The 15,431-nt window shown below is 31.4% G+C and overlaps 3 protein-coding genes across 7 annotated transcripts; 1 reads left to right on the top strand and 2 right to left on the bottom strand.

The window, feature by feature from the left end:
• Positions 1 to 84: 84 nt before the first annotated feature.
• Positions 85 to 1,524, bottom strand: LOC113400589 (ragulator complex protein LAMTOR3 homolog). The gene is made up of 3 exons (XM_026640232.2): positions 1,356 to 1,524; positions 1,086 to 1,278; positions 85 to 543 (listed from the first exon to the last, which is right to left on the bottom strand). The coding sequence occupies exons 1-3, from the start codon at positions 1,397 to 1,399 to the stop codon at positions 403 to 405; spliced, it is 378 nt and encodes a 125-aa protein (XP_026496017.1). The 5' UTR covers positions 1,400 to 1,524; the 3' UTR covers positions 85 to 402.
• A 250-nt stretch (positions 1,525 to 1,774) lies between these two features.
• Positions 1,775 to 8,797, top strand: Tab2 (TAK1-associated binding protein 2). Of its 5 annotated transcripts, none has more exons than XM_064217415.1 (5): positions 1,775 to 3,536; positions 5,081 to 5,296; positions 5,508 to 5,651; positions 8,159 to 8,206; positions 8,384 to 8,797. In XM_064217415.1, exons 1-5 carry the CDS (start codon positions 2,294 to 2,296, stop codon positions 8,407 to 8,409), a joined length of 1,677 nt encoding a protein of 558 aa, XP_064073485.1. In that variant the 5' UTR covers positions 1,775 to 2,293; the 3' UTR covers positions 8,410 to 8,797. The 5 variants fall into 5 exon arrangements, with proteins under 5 accessions (XP_064073485.1, XP_064073484.1, XP_064073486.1 ...); XM_064217414.1 differs by having other exon boundaries at positions 5,487 to 5,651; XM_064217416.1 differs by lacking the exon at positions 8,159 to 8,206 and having other exon boundaries at positions 5,487 to 5,651; positions 8,384 to 8,795.
• A 5,599-nt stretch (positions 8,798 to 14,396) lies between these two features.
• LOC113400221 (pre-mRNA-splicing factor Syf2) lies at positions 14,397 to 15,333 on the bottom strand. Its single transcript, XM_026639711.2, has one exon. The coding sequence runs from the start codon at positions 15,226 to 15,228 to the stop codon at positions 14,527 to 14,529; it is 702 nt and encodes a 233-aa protein (XP_026495496.1). The 5' UTR covers positions 15,229 to 15,333; the 3' UTR covers positions 14,397 to 14,526.
• Between the last annotated feature and the right edge of the window lie 98 nt (positions 15,334 to 15,431).

The raw sequence follows: 15,431 nt of genomic DNA, 5'->3' as shown, positions 1-15,431 counted from the left end.
CACAAGAATCCACTATACATACACTGGAATACACATAAATAATTCTTTAGTGATTTAAAATAAAATGTACCAACAGGATATATATATATATTTTATTTACATTAAAGCAATATTCAAATAAAAGCTGATACTATTATTAGTATAAATTTAAATATGTTATTGTTCTCAAAGAATACATGTACATTATTGTATTTTTGAACTGCCTTCTTTATGACTTATAAAAAAGAATATAATTTTTAGTATAAAACTGAAAAACTTAAACAAATTGATCACCTCTAACCCAACAGAGCTCTTCTTTATGCATTCTACAAAATTTTAAGAGAGTTTAAATTGAAACTTGACCTAACAAAAGTGATTAACTAACTGTAGAAAAGTAGGAATAAATTAAAGATATAATTACAATCATGGAGCATCTGCGACAATAGTTCCTAGATCCTTCAAAAAAGGTTCTATTTGACTTTCCAAAGACAATATGTGACCAGTGTTGCAATTATCACTGCCAATAAATGTTATTACTAAGGGCAGCTTATTCATTTGTATCACCTAAAATAAATTAAAACTTTTAATTCATTATTTGTTTTTACCTGCAGCTTTTCCATATCATAATCTGTGTGTATGATTTTGTATAGATATATATACTTTAGAAGGATCTAATGTATAATAGTCACTATAAAAAAAGTTTAACCTATAATAGTTAACATAAGTTCAATTAATTATTTATAACTTCAGGCTAGTGTTTGGGAATACAGATATTTTAAAATGAACTGCATAGATATATCCACCAACCCATATTGGAGCATGGTAAAATAAGCTCCAAACCTTCTCGAAAAGGAGAAGTCTTAGCCCAGCAAGAGGAGATATACATGTTACTTTATGCGTATTATCAGTAAAAAGAGAGAAAGGCTATGGCAACTTTGGGATATGAGTTTTAAAGTTAAGTGAGTAAACCTCCATTACCAAAAGTATCAAAATAGTGCTTTACCGATTCTTTGTTTTCACTGAAGATACAAATAAAAAGATACAAGAATCAACTTATATTTTAAGATTAATACTTTTAACAAAAATAATTCATATGTTCATCATACCTGGTAGCTTGAATACATTGATATAACAGTTTTATTTCTCCCAAGCCCAAGTTTACTTGCTTGATCTGTTGCCATGCCGAATGTGGATATAAAATTAGGTCGCAAAGCTAATTGAGGAGCCTTTTCTGTAACAGATCTCACTACAGGAACTCCATCACGATCAGTAATTAAGATACAATGAAGACCGTTCACCCTATAGGAACAAGACAATAATATTAAAATCAATAAAACAAAATAAAATTATATAAAAATCGTATGTATAGAAAGTACTTTTCAAGCAAATGGTTTAAATATTTCCTTAAATCATCAACCATTTCTCTATTTGTAATTTTAAATTAAAAACAAAGGTAAGGAAATACAACAACAAATCTGTGAATCAGCTGTCAATTGCTTTTTTTTAATGTTATTTTTCTTCGCTAGTTAAGCGCAAAACATTCTGCCAAGTGTTAATGTCACACATTATGATCGAAGAGACCCACAGGAGGCTTTTCGGATTGAATAATATAAAAGATCTGATCTTATTCAAATAAATGTTATATATGCTTATTTATATACAAACTATGTAAACTGTAATTAAAGCGATCTTTGTTGAAATCTCGAAATCTCATCGCATGTGTAGCATTGGATTAATATGATGGAATACAAATGTACGCTCTTCTTAATGTCCTCTTTGTGTACGCTAATACTCTGTGGTCTATATCTATAGTCAAAATGGAAGGTTCGAATTGACAAGTTTGTGATTTTCGTAATTTTATTTTTGGATTCACAAATGTTAATATACCTTTTGACTTTAAAAAGGTGTTTCTGTTATAAACGGCAGACTGAAGTTTGTAATAGACATAAAAAACAAAGTGAAAAATCAACTTTTAAGGTGTCGCAACTGGTCGAAAAATAGCTCTGGTATGATGATAACAAAAGATATAAAAATTCAGCCTTGTCTCGTTATGTGCTCTTTTTCGTCACATGTGTACCGTAGGGATTAACGAGTCATGAATATTCGCAGCCGTGAAAGTTCAGTGATGTACACGTAACTATATGAAAAAGAGATTTTAAGGTTTATGACGTCACTAGAGTGAAAAGACAATAAAATTTCGGGTTTCGTATACGATGTTTGTTAGTTTTTTTCGGTGAGTGCAAGTATATTTTTGTTAATACAGTGAAAGGCGAGTTCACGGTGCAGAGGAGGTCTTCCGCGAGGATGGGCGGCGATGTCTGCCCCCTCCGATAGCGCTACGAGCCCTTCACCATGTGCGTGCACCAACATATCGCTTATGCAATTGTTTCATGAACTGAAACAAAAGTTTCCCGGCGTTCCCGATCATGTTGTGTCCAATACAATCGAACTGTACTGTCACGATAAGAAAGCTTGTGAGACACATCTCCATAAAGAAGTCAAGGCCTCCCTAACACATGCATATCATGCTTCTTCCTCGGCTGCAGCTCGTCAGCTCAATGAGCTCAAAGTTAATCCACCGATCAAGTGTCGCAACCAACCTATCATAAAACATGAAGCTGCTAAATGTACAGCTATTAAATCTCTAACTTGCGAAGGCCCACAAAAAGCTGTGATCAGCACGAGCTCTGAAACAGAAGAAGAACAGCCACTAAAGTTAAACACCGACGCAAACCAAAATGTTGTTGAAAACAACACTGATGGCAAAATAAATAATATTTCATCTCCAGTCACCATTATCAACATTGATAACTGCTATGCAAAGTATAATGCTGAGTCCCCAAGTGATTTGGAACTAACTAATGACAAGGCAGATAAACAAAGTACATTTCAAGAGTGTAAACAACTGGAGCAAGTCATTGATTCTGAACAACCTGAAAGCACAAATTACAAAATTTTAAAGAGCACTAAAATCAAAGCTAATTTAAATGAGAAATTAGATGCTTCAAAAGAAGTTAAAGAAAAGAAAACTATCAAGAAAGAATCACCGGTTAAGCCACCACAGGAGAAGCCCCAAAGACCTAACACACTAAACTTTGTCAAGCCAAATCCAGACATTGCATTTACAGATCATTTAAAACAGCCTGAAGCTGAGTCCTGTAGAACAGTTTCCCCTGCACCATCAATACAAAAACCAGAGAATAAAGAGCAAAAATCTGGCAACTACCGACTAGATAGAGGATACCCTCTCAACTGGTCTGTTAATGTTAATTGTCATATGGACCTTAGTCGTGCATACTCTGATGGTGATTATGATAGCCCAAGAGCTATAACTTCTGTTAATTTAACAGTTTGTACTCCAACTTCCAACATGGCTAGTCCTGTAAGGGATACAAGAGAAGAAGACGGTGCATTTGAAGGTCATGTGACGGTAACTGTCAGTCCAAGCACAACACGACCACCGAGACGTCGTGCTCCTCCACCTCCAATGCAGAAATCTCACTTGGAGTCTCCCAGACCTAGCAGGGCTGCTCCAGAACCACCAGGTCTATCACATGGTAAGATTTTTTTTACATATTTTAAATTAGATTAATCACCTGTAAGATTTATGATTATTATTTTTATGGGGCCATTCAAGTATAACATAAACATAGAAAGGATTCTCTGTTTATTTTTGACATGACATGTAAGACTGCTGGTCCTGGATGGTAATTATGTCAGCCTTATATATTTCCAATGAATAAATGATTAAAATTAAATTCATCAATTAAAGTATGTAGGAGAAAGGAGGGAAAGGGGGAGAACTATGCTTAATTTTTACTAGCTAGGAGGAGGGTAAGGTTAATAATTACTAAAATTCTGTTCCCCCTAAAGTGCAGGTGAAAACTAGTAATATATAAATTAATAATTTTATAAGTATATCACCGCTAAATTTTCGTATTTTTTGTTCTTTTTTTTTAAAAACAAGCCAATAATATATCTGTGGCTTGGTGCTAAAATGGTCAACAACAATATTTTTTTGTAATCATTATAGAAATTATGAACAGATTTTGCTTGTTTTAAATAACATTTACCCTTTTCTGTCGGTATTAGTAATGTGAAACTTATCATTTGACAAAAAAAAAATTTAATTTTTTACAAATACCTAATTGTGGTTTACATTTCACTCAAAAATGTGCAATGGCCCTTTTAGTACCAGGACTAAATATTTTGGTCTCCAGAGTGGATGTTAGTAAGACAGGTCCAAGAAGTCATCTTTATTATTTTGTGTTCTCTAGAAAGATAAGAATAATGCCAAAAAAATTTTCACAATGTCCTATCATTAAAGCTAAATGATGATATGGAACCTGACACAGATAATGTCTGTATCAAATATTAGTTGCAGTTATCAACTCCATTTTCTTGAAAGAACAAATGTCACGAATGTTAGACGAATTAATAGCAGAGAATGAGAAATAGCATGGGCGTAACTTATAAGAAGAATTTGCATGGAAGGTCAAAAGGCAGCTGAAAGGAATGTCAAACTGCCTAATCTATATTTGATGTTGTATTGCTCTGAAAAAAAGTTAATTTTAATTGATTTTACAAATGTTTTCCCTAGTGTTTTAGCCTTTATCTCATGCAATATACAAATATAGATAATAGATTACCTTTGATCGTCATCTTTCCGGGGAACCACAAACCAAGTCTAGTAGATAATTGTTCGCTCACTTCGACGCCGTCCTCCTACGAAAATTAAACACATTAACTTAAAATCAACTCTTGGCTATGCTGATACTTGCTATCTTCATTTTGACGAAGATCAACTGAAGATCAATAATTGCAATATGGTTTATATTTGGTCTTCCCAAACATGAACATGTCTCTGATTATAAACCCACTATATAATAGAGGAATTTCTCAATTTGTATGTTTATATATTTTATGGTATTATATGCATAACGTTGATGTTATATCATTTTGTTTGATTCGTAAAGATCTGGTGCTTAGTTTCGGAGATAGACAATAGAAATTATAATTTTAAGTATGTATTATGTCAATGACATTGAGTATATTTATTTAATATTTATTATATATAAGTATTATATATTTTACATTCCAGACCGTTCCTTGATTGACCGACAAAAGGAACGTCTATCTCGATTAGCTTCTGCTGTAGCTCAAGAAAAGGGTCGGCTTGCGCAACTTAATCGGGAGACTCAGATACTTGCTGCACCACCACCGACGCCAAGTGCAGCACAGAGGCTCAAAGATTATGTGGAAAGGCTACGGGATGAGTGTGATACATTAGCTAAACGATTAGAAATGGATGGTCATGGTATGTATTATATGAAATAATCAACTTAAATTAGTATCAGGAAATCTATTTAACTGATTAATTATTATTTAACAAGTTTCTTCTAATAATTATGAATCTAATCTTAAGTAAGATTTATACATAATTATAAAATATATATATATGTTTTTTTTTTTTGAGTGAAAATATAATTTATTTTATTTTTTATTAGCTCGTGTTATGCCCGTTGCAGAGGCAGACGACACAAGCAACTTCTACAGCAACATCTACACGGGTCAGCGCCAGCCCACATCGTGGCAGTGCCATATGTGCACCTTCCGCAACCACCCACTGCTTGACAAGTGCGAAGAGTGTGACATGCCGCGGATATTCGTAGGTACGTCCCCAGCTACCACTCACGACTCGGGCTTCGGCTCCTTTCGCGATAGAAACAGGAGGGGTGCAAACCGACAGACCACAGATGTGGCCGATGCACCGATCTCCCATGTAGTCGGTGACTACAGAGCAGTGAATGTTTGAAAATTTACCATATGCCTTGAAAAGTGCCTTTGATATACGAGTGTTCGTTTTTCAGTGTTTAACCAGACTTAAGTGTTATTTCTAAATGAGGAATACTAAACAGTATTGTGCAATCTTAACCTAGCATGTGGCATGACCACTCTATTGAAGGACTTGCCAATAATGGACTGTTGCTGACATTGGCATCTCCTTTACGGTTTGCTATTCATACCCAATGTTCCTGTTTGATATCAGACATTGAAGTTTTGCATGTGTGTTCTTATATACTTTGTAATTATATTAACCTTTTAAAGTTAGAGAGATTTTTATGTATATAGGGTTTTTATTAGTTACCGAGTTAAAGTGTATAAACGGAATTACGTCGGAATAGTTTATTTAATTTCAGACTAACAATTAAGATGGTGGCTGTAAGGATAATGAATAATATGAATATAAAAGAATTTAAATAAATTATAGTTGGAACTCTTAATGCTTTATAGAATGGTGCACATAATTTTACATTTTTTCTTGTTGACATAAATTATCCATAAGGAAGAGCTATGATTTTGTGTAAAAAATTAAGGAAAAAAATTAAATAAACATTTTTAAAGAAAAATGAAATTAATTGTTAAAAAGTTTTAGTATCAAAATCGATATATCTAATGTGATGATAGTTTTAATTAAAATATTGAATTTTATTAGGTGGAATTGTATATTTTCTTGTTATTTTAGTTGTCATTGTTAAGTTATGATACTATACGGTAGGAACATTTATTGTTTAATCTATATATTTTCTAGGCTGGTTGAAATTACATCACCTATTTATAATCTGGTCACATCTTGAGGCATCACATGATCTCATAAGAATATTATAATAATAAAACTAGAAGCACCTTGCCAAAAATAATACATTAAATTATTATTTTTTTAAATTTTATATTGTCGGAACTTACTAGCCATATGTTAATATTAATATTTGCTCAATTTGCCATTTGCTCAGATTGCTATAAAATTTATTGCCTAATGATTTATCAGGGTTTTAATTTGGTTAGTTTATAAAAGGCAGTTTTCTTAACCTTATGATAAAAAAATACAGTGCTTAAATTATTGGATTGTAAAAATTTATACATAATAAAATGTTATCATTTTTAAAAACTATTTTAAAAATTATTAGAGATTTTAAATATAAAGCTTCTGGCACAATTATTGATATCACTTAAGTCTTATTTGAATATTAAGTGTAATTTAAATCACAAATCACTTATCTAAGTTATCACAGTATTAACATTTATTACCGAATTTCATTGTGATAATCAGTACAGGCATAATAAATATTCTAAAACATACATTAATAATTAAATATACAGATATACTTATTTAGTGAATTACAATGATAAGTATTTAACTTGTGGTATCTAATTTTCTTTACATTTTTTTTTTATGTTCAGTTGGTTAACTAAGTTTTTAATTTTAGTACACACTATATACAAAATGAGATTGCAATAATTTTACATTGTAGAATGATTATTGACTGTATTGACTTAATTATACTTAATAAATTAAAAATGTGATCAACATTTTTGGTTATTGAAGGAGAATAAAATGTAAAAAATATCATTGTTTATTTTTTTAGTAATGAATTGGTTTTTAGTATAGCTAAATATTCAGTCGGATACTGGATACAATTGAATTGAAAGAGCTTCATCAAAATTACTAATGTTAGAGGTAAAACGGATATTATTTCCAAGGCAATTGTCCACTATGAAGCCTAATCTGACTATCTAGCCGGATATCATAATAATAGGTAAACACAGCAAAGAGACACTGAAAGATTCAAGAAAATTTTGTCACAATAGAATATTGTTTCGCTTTAGCTGACCACCAAAGTAAAGGTGGTGCTTGCTATGAATTCTGTCTTAAAATTATAAAAAACCTGACTATTTTTATTTATCTGTTCTGTCTGCAATATTTTTACTATTCCTTTCATTCCATAAAATGTCTATTATTTTTTTTAAATATTTGTAATATATAAAGGCTATATATCTATAATGTGCTTCTAATGCTTTAGTTTCAATTTATTTTTGATTGAAGTTTTTTAATTTTGCAAGCTATAATTTCCGAGTGTTATAAAAAATTTTGGTACTCCTACTGTAACATATTTGATCTACAGATCACTGTTATTTTAATAAAAAAAAGATAAAAACCGCCTTATGGTAAGTACTATTTTATCTGTTATTAATTTTAACTCCTTGTTTGTTGCCGTGTTGTCGTTGGTTTTGCTTCCGTATCCGTTGTGTAAGTTATATTCAAATTTACATTAACATTAATAACTAGTATGTTCCTTGTACAGAATAATATTTGAGTTTTGTTTTATTTTTTACGCAGTTCGAGCACCAGATGGAATCACAGTTCATTTAATGCCTGGTCGTCGGAGTGAGTATATTAGTATTATTAATTAAGGGGCTGTAAATAAATGTAAAATATATATTTCATGACTTATTGATAATATTTGTGTAATGTATCGCACTCAAAACATCAGAAAATTGTAAATATTTCGTTAAATTGAACGGGGGTGAATTGGCTAATTGAAATTCGACTTTTTTTTTTCAGAAATAGTGCGGTCGTGGGTATTATGAAATGCAGCCTTGTCAATGAAATGTATTTTTAAGTTAAGACCTCTATCTTAAGTGCAGTAGCAATAAAATAAAAAACTATCTGTGATATTCGCATTTGGTAGTCTAATTTTTAGTTGAGGATTTTTGATTTGCACATTCCAAAACAAACGGTTATAGGTTCTTTCGTTGATCGATAGTATTAGGAACTGCGTGAAACGTAACTTACGAGTGAACTTGAGGACCTTGACGTGACTTTAATATTGTCCTTATTTTCGTTTTTCTCTTATACTTTCCTATTCTCACTGAGTGCTCTGTTGTACCAAATGCGAATAACTTAATGTTATTTTCATTTAAACACTGCTGCACTTAAGGTGGATAGGGAATTTATGTTAACATGTACTTTACTACATTATGTAAATGTAGTTATTATACTGGATGTGTTATGAGATAATCTTGAGTAATATTTACATAAAACCAAAAAAGGAAACTGACAATTGTTTATTAGTATTGAACTAAGTTCAGTGAAATTACTTTCAAAAAATGAATGCGTCCCTAATGTGATCTTATGAGGCATAAGTCGTTATAAAAAAAACATAGATTCTGATTTAAAAAAAAATCAAACGTGATATTTATTAGCAGATTAAATTTTTGCATCGTGCAATAGGCTATTTGACAATGCGAAAAATAAAGTGTCAACTATTGTAATCAGTATATATTATGAGTTTAAAAATGGTTATTTATTAACGAAAGTTGAAAATAATAATTAATATATTCAAAAATCCATAAATATAAAATGCATTTTTTAAACGTTTGTCATGTGACACAAAACGCTCCTGATTGGTCGGGCTTATGATGGCGTCACTTGCTTGTTAACCTCGTTTGCCTACTGTATGTGGATTATATGAGCCACAGATATGCAAGTGACGTCACCGACCCCATTGCAGCGCCATATTGTCAAAATAGCGTTTTCGCGCGCTATTTAAATATGTAATTTTTAATTTGATGTTTTTCAGCAAATATGTACTAGAATTTAAAAAAAAACTTTTACTGGGTTCCTTAACCTCTACTAAATAATATAAAATGGATTTTAAAAACCAGTCAAATAGCCTATTGTCACGAAACACGAGTTCATGCTTTACTCTAAATTCAGTACGCTGTTTCTGAGCATACGGTACATACAAGTTAATATAAGATAAAGTAGATTTTCCAAAAATTTGAGACATGCCTATTGCTATCTAAGTACTTATATGGCTTACAGCTTAAGTAAATATCAATTTTGTTTTAACAACGATTATAATTTTTTTATTTGACCACCTGTCGTGATCATGAAATTATAAGGAGCTCCATGCAAAATCCACATATTTTAATATATAAAATGAATACTATACCCCGCAACAATTTAAAAGCTACAATATAAAATATATATATATAAACATTGAAGGTAAGGTTTAGAAAATAGAAACGATAAATGAAAGAACAATTATTGTGTAGGTAAAAAATCAAACAGGGTGGAAATTTGAAGCAAACTACAGTAAATGTATTTATAACTTGAAACTTAGTGCCGTCATTAAGTCAAACGGGTCGGGATAGAGTACTAACATAGCACTAAAAACAAAACAGACTAAAAATATATTTAACAAGCTCGATAAATTTCTTTTCGAAATTAATGACAGCAGCTCTGCTTACAAATTTCCACTCTGTACTTTATTAAAAAAATATTATTTTAATTAAAAAAGGTATACACATTATTGTTAAAGTGAAAGGTATCATCCAGTGTTACTAGACATATTAACTCTTGTAGATGATAATACGAAAGCAATAATAGCGCTGAAAACCTTACTTCAATTAAAAACTATCTGTTTTTTGGAATATAAAAATATACTTTTATTTATTGTTTAATAAATAAAATAACTTGCAGGTCCTAATGACGACTTTGTGTTTTCCTACAGTAATCCATGTTAATTTGAGCAAGCAATAAAATTATTATAAATGTCTGTATTTTTGATGTACTAGTATTTTTCCGGTTGTGTTCGACGTACTGGAAACAATAATATTTTCAAAAAAGTTTTTGCTATTGTAGTACGAATAAATGATCTAAAGAGCTATTTAAATCTTAGCACAAATCCGCCAGATGTGTATTTTATCTTATTAAACATGCAAGACTTTAAAAAATATAATTGTACAATTTTAATTCCTTTTGGGATACCTATGAAGGTATAGTCTGTTTCATTTTTAATAATAATAGTTTTAAGGTGTAGTTAAAAAAAGCAATCACATCAGTTGAACCTACACGTAATGTACTTCATAGAATGAATAAAAATGCTTTTTAAATTAGTATACCTATATACATCTACAATAATTATCAACATACGAAATAATACTTTTGACTATTGTTTTATAGACAATTTATTGAAACGTTGAATTTCAATATTTAAAAAGCACGTTTAAACACTTAACATTATTTTATTGAAATAATATGTAGCCACGGATTATGTCTTAGTAAAAATGATTTATGAAAATATTACTTTGAAATCAAAATAAAAAAACAACTTTGTATTGTTGTAGCGAGGATTATCGAAAGTCTATTCCAATCGAAATCGAAATAGTAAAGATAAACAAATCTTAAATTTATACCGCGCAATTTGCTCAGCCATTAGGTATATTGTGCACTACTATGAGTTTTTGATTCATATATCTTCATAAATAATACAACACTATTCCACTAAACTACTTATATCCACTATAATTTTACTTCCAAAGTTCAGATAAAAGTTTCGTCGATGTTCAAAACACCATTTTTTCGCAAAATGAAAAGCATAGAGCATTTACGTAACGATACGACAAATGTTGTTTTTTTGTGATTGGAATAGACTATACATTAACGGATATGTACTTGAATTTCGAAAATTGCTTATGTGTAATTGAATTACAATGTAACCCTGCCATTATAATATGGCTTGCGTCTAAAATAAAGGCAATTATAATGTGCTATATAAATGTATTATGATTATATAGCTTTTTAATTATATACTTTGCTTGAGCTCCTCTAGGAAAGTTTAGTTAAATATTTGTTTTATTGTTTTATTATTTTGTTGTAATAACTAGTAAACAAATTAAAGAGAAATAGTCTTATTCAGTAAACTTAATAAAATTTTTGATTATTTAATTGTTTAGAGCTATGCTCTATGCATTAAATCTTTAATCGAAACAAAAGAACGAGACCTAATTTTAAATGCTCTTTTTTGTATCTTGATTGAGTAGTGCTGTTGGCCCTACTGGCCTTTACAGCGTCACCGAACGTTGGGGCGAATGTTAAAACTCTGCCTTAAGGTAAACCCTTTTGGGCTCGAGAGTGACGTTCGTCCTGATGGGTGTCTCCTATGAGATCGCACCTCGGCTCAGAACGTAGTCGGTGGGGTGTGAATTTAAGCACTGATAGAATTTACTTACGTCACAGCCGCCTCCGTGACGTCGCTAGTCTGGGTCCTCGTTTCCACCGGCAGAAACGCTGTGAGTGTGGGTTGTGTAGATTGGTGGTTTTCCCTACTAATGGCGCGTTTGCGATAGTGAAGCTATCGTCTTCGTCGTTCAGGACGTGTATAGGTCGCCTGAGTCTATTAGGTAGATTACCTCTGAGGGAGGTGTATTGACAGGCTTGTGCTATCAATGGATTACTATGTTGCTTGGCTCTCTCAAAATACGCCGTGGAAAGTATTTTGAGGTGTTTCGCGATCGAAATCGAATTGAATTGGTGTCGAAGTCTTTGTGTAGGTCGACGTTACGGATGTACCACGGCGAGTCCGTGGCGATACGAAGAAATCGTCGAATTAAATGCTCGTGTGCATATTGTTTATATGCGCGCTGCTTCTTATGATGATCGTTTTGCGTGCTGATTGATGGCAATAGTGTTGATATCGGTAGACAATCGATAGTATATCGATAGTTAAGGTGTTAGCCATCGTATAGATAGTATCGATAACTCCTCATGAGAAATACTATTGATACTGTCGATTGTATTGCAAAAACCATTACTCTTAATCTAAACTATCGATAGCTAGTTATTTTTCGATAGTATTACTTTCTCAAGCTAAGTTATTTGATATATTTTAATACGTTTAATTAAAATTGCGCCAGTAAAGAGTATAAGAATTAATACATTAAATATATTTTATTCGATTTATGAAAAAAAAACATTAAAGTATACCTCAAGTTTAAAAATTGTGTATCTTCTTGTAGAAGTTTAGAACTTCCATGATTACATACGAAGGTCGATGGCCAAAGACACGTTTAAAAAAATATTCAATGATAAATTAGGGCCTCGATTTCAAGAAACATTAACGAGAACTTTGACTTCGTCATCCTTTTCTCAAAATTCATTCTCTGACTATCGATAGTCGAAAACTATTGTTGTTACCAATAGTATTGCTCACAGAGAGCTATCTATACTATCGATAGTACTATCGATATCCTGAATAGTTTTCGAGTTCAACTATCGATAGTTCTGCAACACAGGATGCCATCCTACCATCCTGAATATTTCAGCGATTAGTCTGCCTCTTCGGTATAATCGCTACCTAACAACGAGGTCCCGAGATCCTTAGCCCAAAACCCGGGTCGAGTCAATAAAGACATTACTTTTTTCCGTCGAAAAATACTCGGTAGCTGCTTAAGTTGTAAATTGGCATAGTTAACTAAATATAAAAACTACAGGATTTTTTTCTAATTGATAACATGGATTTAATAATTTTCTGTTTTTGTTTATGGATATCTGTGTTCTATTTCGTTAAATCGAAAACCAGCCAGCCAAAAGGTGTTTTCTTCATACAGACAGTTTTAGTCACTAAGCGACGATCCCTCAATGCAGAAACTCAAAACTGTCATTATAAAGAGCAACCGTTACTAAGCATAGGTATATAATAGTTGGAGCTCTAGACGAATAAATAATTAAAATAAAAAAATTAATGATTGTTAGAACATGACCAATAGAAGACTGCCTCACTACAAATCATCTCAATATGAACTGTTTAAACCAGTACACTTTTTGAATGCAGTTCTTTTTTCACACTGTCAAAGACTATGTTTTCATTAGTTTTCTGTTATTTTTGCTCAATTAATCTATATAAATTTAAATGTACTAATTATATACAAACAACTTTTTAGTTATCACAGTGATAACTTATCATTTTTAGTGGAGCTCAAGCTTTACAGCATTTCTTTGTAAAAAATAAAGTGCTCATTTTATGTATATATGAGTAAGTACTTGTGATACCATTAGTACTTCTAGTGAATATTATAAGATAGTGCAAGTTTAAGAAAAATCTGTATTTAGTATCTATATGTAAGAAAAAGAACTGGTGCGGTATAACTTTGCAATAGATTTCACTAAGATTTACAAAACAATCTGGAAAAACAGACAACTTCAATGTCAAATTTTTTATTAAAGTGCCAGTAATAAAATCTTTAGAAAATGATGTGATTTTTAATTCAACGTATTAGATGGCATAATCAATTTCTGTAATACGTAACTAAATTATTAAACTTGTACAATGAATAAAATTTCTAGTGCTTTATAGATTATATATTTAAGACATTTCGTATCTATAGATTTGATATGTACTTACTTAATCATCTGTATCAAAATAAAATTGTTATTCAAATTTGTTTCATTTGATTTTCTTAATATTTTACATTACTACAGAGAAACAGAATTATGATTACATATTCATGTAAAAACCATTTGTATATTTTGAATACATAAAGTGCTTTTGTATCTATTAACAATATTAAGCTAAACTCTCAGTGGATGTTACCTACCATCTTTATACTAAAAACTTCTCTGAAACACAATTCTAGTATAAGATTTATGTATATTGGTTTGAATTTTTTTTCAGCTAAAGATCATAAAAAATACTTCACTTATCAATACAGATTGTAAGTAGATGCAATTTTTTTCAAACATTAATACTGAACACTGAATCTTTTTAAATATCAGGAAAATAGAATACAAGTATTTAAAAAACAGTTTATTCAATTGGTAAGTCACAAATACACTAAAACAATTTTGTGGTATTTAAATATATTTTCTTTGTTTTAAATTCAGATATCTCAAGCCAATGAAAGTTTTTCCTTGATAACAAATTATATAGCTGTACCCCTTTCAAGATTCTGTTTGATTTCAGCAGTGTGTTCACCATAAAATCTCTCCAACTTCTTGTTAAATTTGGCATTCCTCTCATTAATGTAATCAATATCAGCATCATCATTATGTGTACGTCTCCTAGAGTATTTCGCCCGTTTTGATATCTGTCCCTCTATATCATTAACCATTTTGTCTATTGCTTCTTTACGGTCTTCATGCATACCATGTATAATCACGTTCTGACCACCGTAAAATGCATCTCCATATTTTTCTTTCTGTTTTTCGTATTGTTCTGGATCCATTGTGGGCATATTCTTAACAAGCCTATTGTATTGTCGTACGGTGGCCTGTTCGTAAGTAGAAAAGCCCTGGTCAGGGTTCTTTTTCTTTTTTTTTCGTTCGAGCCTTTCTGCTTCAACTGCAGATATGCTTAACAGTTTCACTCGGTCGTAATCCTTACCCTGTTTTGTGGCTTCTTCCCGTTTATTTTGATCGTCTAGCAACCACTCTGCCTGCCTTTTCTTAGCGTCATAATTCGCTGGAAGTTTATTCCTAGCTTCCTCGGCAACAACTTCTTGATGATTATGCGTCCTAGCTTCATTTCTAGCTGAGTGCAAGGAACGTAATCGTTTCATTCTCTCGGCTTGCTTTTCAGCAAATGTCATCTGAGTTTCTGCCGATGAAGTCCCCGCGGTACTCATTTTCAATGTTGATAAAAAATAATTCAAATATTAAACTGCATCAAATAACATAAAGAAGGAATTTACGCAATTAATTATATATTTACAAATCAAGTCTGAGTTCTGACAAGTTGATAATTAAACTGACAAGTGACAACTGACAAGAACTCAATACTCAAATAAGTCATAGAGTATAGTGTACTTCTAGTAGGTGAATGCCATAG

This window comes from Vanessa tameamea, chromosome 17 (assembly GCF_037043105.1).
Source record: "Vanessa tameamea isolate UH-Manoa-2023 chromosome 17, ilVanTame1 primary haplotype, whole genome shotgun sequence".
Taxonomy (NCBI): domain Eukaryota; kingdom Metazoa; phylum Arthropoda; class Insecta; order Lepidoptera; family Nymphalidae; genus Vanessa; species Vanessa tameamea.
This window is presented reverse-complemented; position numbering and strand designations above follow the sequence as displayed.